The 8,055-nt window shown below is 35.3% G+C and overlaps 1 protein-coding gene across 1 annotated transcript; it reads left to right on the top strand.

Annotated features, from left to right (window-relative positions):
• Nucleotides 1-775: 775 nt before the first annotated feature.
• Nucleotides 776-7,794, top strand: LOC132564477 (NPC intracellular cholesterol transporter 1-like; the record flags this gene model as incomplete). Its single annotated transcript, XM_060229130.1, has 10 exons — nucleotides 776-1,027; nucleotides 1,361-1,535; nucleotides 2,170-2,334; nucleotides 2,618-2,745; nucleotides 3,954-4,106; nucleotides 4,528-4,653; nucleotides 5,385-5,529; nucleotides 6,844-6,965; nucleotides 7,294-7,497; nucleotides 7,783-7,794. Coding segments are annotated over 10 exons (1,482 nt in total), but the record flags the coding sequence as incomplete, so codon positions are not given.
• Between the last annotated feature and the right edge of the window lie 261 nt (nucleotides 7,795-8,055).

Below are 8,055 nucleotides of genomic sequence, written 5' to 3'. Positions count from 1 at the left end.
CTGAAAACAGGTCGTAGATGGTATATATCCCCAAATTTTCCGCTGACTGGGGAAAACATGGCCACTAATTTCAACTGTATCATCGTCTCTTGTTTGGAAGGACGCTCGTTGAAAGTATGAACCAGACACGAAACCGTTCGCTTTTAATTTTTTCTTCAACGATACGTTAGAAGTATAATTAAGTCCAATATCATCGGGAATGACGTTCAATGCTGACGACATTTTGTTTGTCGGAGATGGTGAGAGTAGCCTCCCTTGATTTTCGGTAGGCGTGGTTATTTTTGCGTTGTCGATCGGCCAATTAGACAAAGGGGATAGTAAAAATTGTGTAACTGCGTCAATCAGGACCAGAAATAACAATTGCGAATAAAAAACAAAAACAAAAAATAAAACCCAAAAAATTAATTTGCTTCTTTCTCTAGTGCAACAAATAAAAATATTGAAAGTGAAAAATTGATATCAAAAATGTTTATAAGTCAGAGTTAGAGCTTTTTCTTTTACAAGAGAAGTGCACTGCAATTTTAAGTGCCCTCAGTAGAATCATGATCAGATACAGCCAATTTCTGGTTTACTTGCTCAGATAGATGCTTTGACACCACAGTAAGTAATGCTGTGTTTTGATATTACATTATAAAAAGACACATTAATACTCATCGGTATTTTGATCAGGGAGTCCAACTACAGATCTGTTGTGGAGGTGCAATTTATTTGTCACACAATATATAAAGATCATCTTAACCATTCTCTTTCACCAATATTTTGACTTCCTTTCCAGGTACTGCCAGCGCTGCGGTCCTTCTGTGTGTTTTGCTGCCTGGGCATATTTGCCCTGTTCCTGTTGGCGGCGACATTTTACGTCGGCTGTATTGCTTTGAGTGCTAAGAGACGTGATGATGACAGAAATGCATGTATATGTTGCTACAGGCACAATGCTTACTATCAGCCAAACGAATGCAGTAAAACAGAATTATTTGTCGCAGCAATGAAGAAGTTTTACGCACCAAATTTGATGCGTTTACCAGTAAAGGTATTTCCGTTACGTCCTGCCTCTGTATACTGACTGCTTAGTGTGTGGTTCAGGCAATTCTTATTTAACAATCATATATGATTACAAATATATTTTTCATTCAATTCAGAGCAGGAAATGTATTTGTTATTGACAGTGTGCTTACATATCAATGGACACAAACACATACATTACAAATGCTAAGATTAACATTAATTTCAAGTTTTGTAGAATAAATTCTGCTGATACACTCTGTAGTATAGCAGTTAATGTTTTGATTTTGATACAGAAGTACCAGATAATAATGCATACGTTATAGAATTTGGAATGCAGATTTTATTTTACTGAATATAGATAGCAACTATGATTGTGACTGCCATCTTCCTGGGCTTCGGTATTTGGGGTTTTGTGGAGCTGAAGCATGAGAATAACTCCATATGGTTTATCCCAACGGACTCCTATCCCTACAAGTATGACGGTGCCAGTAATGAATACTTCAACACAGGGGCTCGAGCGGCAGTCTACTGTAGTGAGTGTTAATTAAAGGTTCAGTAACGAATACTTAAACACAGGGGCTCGAGCGGCAGTCTACAGTAGAGAGTGATAATTAAAGGTTCAGTAACAAATACTTAAACACAAGGGCTCGAGCGGCAGTCTATTGTAGTGAGTGTTAATTAAAGGTTCAGTAACGAATACTTAAACACAGGGGCTTGAGCGCCAGTCTGCTGTAGTGAGTGTTAATGAAAGGTTCAGTAACGGTTACTTCAACATAAAAGTTAAATAAAAGTTAAATGGTGTTCTAGAATAAGATTTTTTGAGGATGTATCTTCCTAAATTATTTCAAAACTTATTCTCAGAAAACTGTCTCACATTTTCTTTTTATTTATAATTGTTGCTTAAGAGATGTAGAAATTACAATATCTCCTCATAGACACATCATCTAATGATTTACATAAAATTATCAGATTTATAAAATCTAGTGAGTTATGTAAAATGCTAACAGACATGGAATCTTGTGAGTTACATGAATTGTTCTGTTCCAGCTTTTGTTTCTGATGACTCACATTGTTTACAGTGTTATGATAAATACCTGATGAGTAACAACATGGTGACTCAAACTAATGGCTCGTTGCTATTTAGAGAAATATGTTATATATTTTCAGAGAATATTGATTACTTTTCTAGTAAGACCCAGTTTGACTCCCTGTACACTCAGCTAACTGGTAGCAGTGACATATCCTCAGGGACAACAGATAGCTGGTTCAAGTCCTTCACAGACTGGCTCAGCTCTACCTCTACAGCCTCCGTCACCTCCAGACTGGACGCCAGTAAGTTTGTTAAAACTCTTGTACTTTCCTGGGCTGCTTGAAAGCAGCATCGCTACAATAGAATTGAAAAAAATTATGATTATATAACATACCTAATTTTCCACATATTTTGTGAGGAGAATTGGCCCTTTTTAGTATGGATTCCCAGTTGATGTCATAGAAACCAGCCATCAATACAAAAAGCGTAGACCCTGGTAAAACCAAAATTATTATCTGGAGAAATTTAAATGTATTTCTTTAAAGGTGCCAATGAATTAAACTTGATTAAATTAATTTTTTCTAGATAAATATCCAAGTTCCTCTGTAAATTTCTACGACCTGTTATATGAGTTTGTGACGACTGAGGCTACAGGACTGCGTCACAGGAGCGAACTGGTGTTCACCAACAATTCAGGAGTCCTTGGCCTGTCTGTAAGTTTAATATCATAGTCCAATGGTGCTTGCCCTGTCTGTAAGTTCAATAACACAGCCCAGGATGGTGCTCATGTTGTAAGTTCAATATCATCACCCAATGGTGCTCAGCCCTGTCTGTAAGTTCAATTCCACTGCCCATTGGTCCTCATCATGTCTGTAAGTTCAATAACACAGCCCAGGAGTTCATGTCATGATTGCAAAATCATTATCATCACCCAGGGATCATGTCCTGTCTGAAAATTTAATAAAACAGCACAGAATTCATAGCCTGTCTGTAAGTTCAATAAAACAGCACATAAGTTCATGCCCTATCTGTAAATTCAATATAACAGCCAAGGAGTTCATGTCACTGTCTGAAAATTCAATGTTACAGCAGTTCATGTCCTGACTGTGAGGATTGATATCTGGGTTAAGGCACAGAAGTTCATGTCCTGTCTGAAAATCTGTAAGTTCAAAATCATGAACAGCCAGGATTCCTTGGCCTAAAATTCAATATCATTGCCCAGGTAAGTTCAATGTTACAGGAGTTCATGTCATGTTGAAATATGGTGTCCTAGGAGCCCTTGGCCTGTCTTCATGTTCTAACATCATGGTCCTGGGTCCACTGCCTGTCTGTGATATGGTCCAGGAAAAAGACAAGTGATCTGTTCATCCATTTCTTGGCCAGACATAAAAATATAAACAAAGAGGCAGGATTCAAATGTCTAATTTGAAGCCAAAGCTGTTATTCTGTCTTGCTTCTCTGATCAAATGAGATGATTTTTCTCTAACCCAATAAATAGGAAAGATTGCTGTTCAGTATCTGTAGCTTGTTAGACACCCTAGGGGACAGGTTTCTGTTATTGTGAAAACTGCAGGTGAAAATGTCACTTTACTAAAGTAGTATTCTAAAATCTTTATTATCACTGTCATTATATATTGACCAATCTAAACTGAAGTAGGAAACGCTTGTTTTATGTAGCTTCTGATGATGTTTTACCTAGAGTTTGTCACTTCTTTGGCTGTGTTTTTTTTACCAAATCAATCTTGTTCATTTCAATATTAAAGTGCAAGAAATACCAGTATTGTATTGAATTTAGTATATAAATTTTACTTCTCTTGACTGCTTGTGCTGCCAGAGATGGTCACTACAAAAACATGGTGAACTTTTACCCTGGATATATTATCACAAAGAGTCTATGCTAATAGGAGACTTTATTTTGTAGGCATCCTTCATTAAATACACACACATCGTGTTAACCGACTCGTCTAGCAAAATTAAAGCTATGGACGACACTATGGGCATCGTGTCGGGACTCTTCCCCAATGACAATTGTTTCGCCTATGGAAGATTCTACTTACGATGGTACACAAACAAGGTATTCCACAGCTTATCTCATATATAATTTAATTAATTAATGAACAATTTTGTTAATTTTCAACAGTGTTGGCTTTTGATGACAGCACAGAGCATTATAGATTTCTGCTCTCAAGGCTTTCCTGCATTTGTTGCCTCTATTCTTTTACCTTAAAATGTTATGTAAAGTAATTGCTGAATTGGCACCTCATTCAAGTCTCTTAAGTGATGACACAAGTTAAATTTCATATATTACTTCTTGTTAAAAACATATGTTTGAAGGTCAAAGTTCAATATTACATTTAATTATAAATTAGAAAACATCTCTTGGCATAGATTTATACAATGTAACACAAAGCCTGATGAGAAAGTATACAATGATGTGATTGTTGACAATGTTTAATAGTAACAGAACTGTTAAATTACGTGATATTACATTTCAGGTTATCCAGATGGAGTTGTACAGGAACCTGGCACTAGCTGCTGTCTGTGTGTTTATTGTATGTCTCGTACTTATCGCCAACCTCTTCACCAGCCTTATGGTCCTGTCCTGTGTCCTCTTTACACTGGTAGGTCATAACAGTGAATGTCTCCCTTGTATACTGGATTAGGTAAAAAATTTGATTTCCAAGGGCTCTTACTTAACTGTACTGTGAAAATTTGTGTGATTCCTGGATGTATATTTGTATAGTTTGAAGGTCATATAAAGAGCCTATGAGTGGTTGTGTCGCTATTAATGTTTATTTGTGGTTTGAACGTCAGTTAAAGAGCTGTGTCTGTATATTTATGTTTTTGGTCTGTGTCTCTCTGTATATATATATGTATTTTGAAGGTCTGAAAAATATTGAGTCCTCTATATTTCGATTTATGTAGTTTGAAGGTCAGATAAAATGTGCCTTTGTAAATGTTTATATGTTTTTTTTGTGATTGGTTCTATTTATGTATTTATGCATATTTATGTAGTTTGAAGGTCAGATAAAGAGTTTGTGATTGGGTCTATCTATATTTATGCATATTTATGTGGTTTGAAGGTCAGATAAATAGCCTGTTAGCAGCATGTTCTTGCTTACTTAGTCATCATTTCTTTCAGAAAAAATATTGAATCCTTAATACTTTGTGTCAGCTGCATCACTATCATTAACATATAAAAGATTGATAAGACCAACATGAGAGAGTTGATATATAATATCACTCTCCAGAATAGTTTACTCCACAAATGATGTATGATGTTAGAATAATTTCAGACCTCCTTATTCATGTCTTTTTGTGGTGTTTTTATACTAACCTTTGTTATCCCCAGTTGGACGTAGGAGGGATGATGCACTTCTGGGGGTTGACCATTGACACGGTGACCAGTATCATCCTTATCCTGGCTATAGATCTGGCTATTGACTACTCGGCACACATCGGCCACTATTTCATGACTTTCACTGGAGACCGGAATTGTATGTACTGATTTAGTCATTAAGTACCAATCTCAATTAGCCTTTGTCCAATATTTTGTAAAAAGAACGATGAAAGATAACATTTTTATTTAATCCGTTTAAAGCTATTAATGTGTTACTGATGTCTGAACATACTTGAGCTGTGTTAGAGTGAAATTATTCTGTTAAATGCTGTTAGGTGAGAAAAATGTCATTATAGTGTTACATCTCCTTGACCTTTTACAATATTATGACAAGTGTAATTCATCATTACTATAATCAGGTTGTGAGACAAATTTTCTGGTACAAAATTGTACCGCCCACCTACAAACACTCCTTTTTTTTTATGAAATATTGCAATTTTTATGCTTCAAAGACAATTTTGCAATCACGCTGAAAACACAACACTTTTATTCTTTATCCAAGGATGCAGAAAATATTTTACAAGCAATTCAACATAGCTTCCTTTTTACATATTACACATGTTAAATACACCATACACTTCCTACATACACAAAGAAATGTATAGGTATATTGAGCCACTGTTGTTCATGCCTTGATACATATTTTCAAACGCTACAGGTATACACTGTTGAATTTTCCATCATATTCCTATTATAATGGAACAGACACCAAAGTCTTAACATAGTACATTCTACATAACATTGATCATTCTTGTAAAAAGAATAATACATCTCACAATTTTTTTCTTTGAACAATATTCTGCCAAATTACAATTAGGTTGAAAAAGCCATAAATAGATCACTAAAGTCAAAACTATGTCACAGAAACTTGTATTTTCTGATCAGTCTGAAGAAGAACATGGCAAATGAAAATTTAAAGGGAGAGTTGTATCTTCACAATTTATCTTGTGTTTCTACTGATTCAGCAGGAGTTATGGCTCTACTGATTCAGCAGGAGTTATGGCTAATTTGTGATGTCAATTTTAAATAATTTTAAGACAGCAACAAAATGAATGGTTTTGTCCAAAGTACAAACTTATTCAATAAAAAATTTCAGGAAATTTGACATGAATGTTTAGTTCCTTTTATATTCATTAGCTGCCACATAAAGACTTTTAAATTATTATCAGTCTCATTTCCTGACAATTTAGTGTAAAAAGTCAGTCTGTTTTCCTGACAATTTAGTGCAAGAAATATGTCTCCTTTTCAGACTATTTAATGGTAGAAGTCAGTCTGACTATTTGATGTTAGAACTCTGCTTTTCTGACTATTTAATGTCACAAGAACCAGATGGCTATCAAGTGTTTTGATATCTAATGACATACATTTTTACTTTCTTTTAATATTATATTTGATATTTTTGCTGTTGTAGCCCGAGTTCGTGGCACTCTTGTTGAAATGGGAAGCCCAGTGTTTAGTGGGGCCTTCAGTACCTTCTTGGCTTTCATCCTTCTTGCCCTCAGTAACAGTTATGTGTTTACCACGTTTTTTAAGGTAAATATATAGTGTTTATATTTCTAGATAAGCCATGTTTATCATTCCTGTACCCGGATAGTCTGGCAATATCTTGGTTAATATTTACCTACCCAGATGTATGCGAGTCGGCAGTGCTGTTGAATGTTTCATGTTCACGGTATTACTAATATACAATGAATCTTCAGTTTGTGATTATGTCTCTTTAACATTACAAATAAGAATCTGTTAAAGCTCATTAATAGACTTTGGGCATTAGTAGATTCAGGTTCTGAGTCCATTGTATCAATCTTTTCAAATTGAATGGACTGTTGAGTGTAAAGCATTCACCTGATTGTGATGCTTACAGGTTTTTCTACTGGTGGTGGTGTTTGGAGTGTTCCACGGACTTGTATACCTGCCAGTTCTCCTCAGCTGGATAGGACCCCAGTCTTATCAGGGTGTTGAACGTGAGGAGGAAGGCTCAAGGGTCGTGGAACTGTCAGTTACTTCTAGTGACAGCAACCATAAACCATCTCTACATGGAGAAGTAAACCCAGCAATGGAAAATGAGGTATGTTGGTAATATGTCAAAAGGCATGGTGTGTCACTGTAGCTTGTATGATCTTCTAGTTCATTGGAAAGTGGGAGTGTAAGTGTAGCCAGTAAAATCTTGTTGTTCAATGAAAAATGAGAGTATCACTGTAGCTTGTAGGATCTTCTAGTTCATTGGAAAGTGAGAGTTTTAGTGTAGCCAGTAAGATCTTGTTGTTCAATGATATTCTATTTCTAATGAGAGCCTTGAGACATAATGTTATTCTGTTCACATGAACAATTGTGAAAGTTGTTTATCTTGCAGTGTAGTAATTGACTCTAAGAACATAGACTTCAGTTTTGAAATTTGTTGTTGTATTATCAAAGTTTCATTTATAGACATTCTGTAATGAGAAAATTTTGCTGAAACAAAAAAATAGATTTATTACATATAACATTGCTTTTTTGTGACAAACTGTAAAAATATGCTCCTTAGTTTTACTGTAGACTAAGACCTTAACACTTAAAATATAGGTACTCTACTGTAATATATCTGCTTTCCTCTGTTTGTCATCTGTCTAGGTGGAAGAAATCCAAC

This window comes from Ylistrum balloti, unplaced genomic scaffold, assembly GCF_031769215.1.
Source record: "Ylistrum balloti isolate Yb309-2 unplaced genomic scaffold, AGI_CSIRO_Ybal_v1 Utg372308, whole genome shotgun sequence".
Taxonomy (NCBI): domain Eukaryota; kingdom Metazoa; phylum Mollusca; class Bivalvia; order Pectinida; family Pectinidae; genus Ylistrum; species Ylistrum balloti.
Note: the sequence above shows the minus strand (reverse complement) of the source record. Positions and strands in the feature narration are given on the sequence as shown.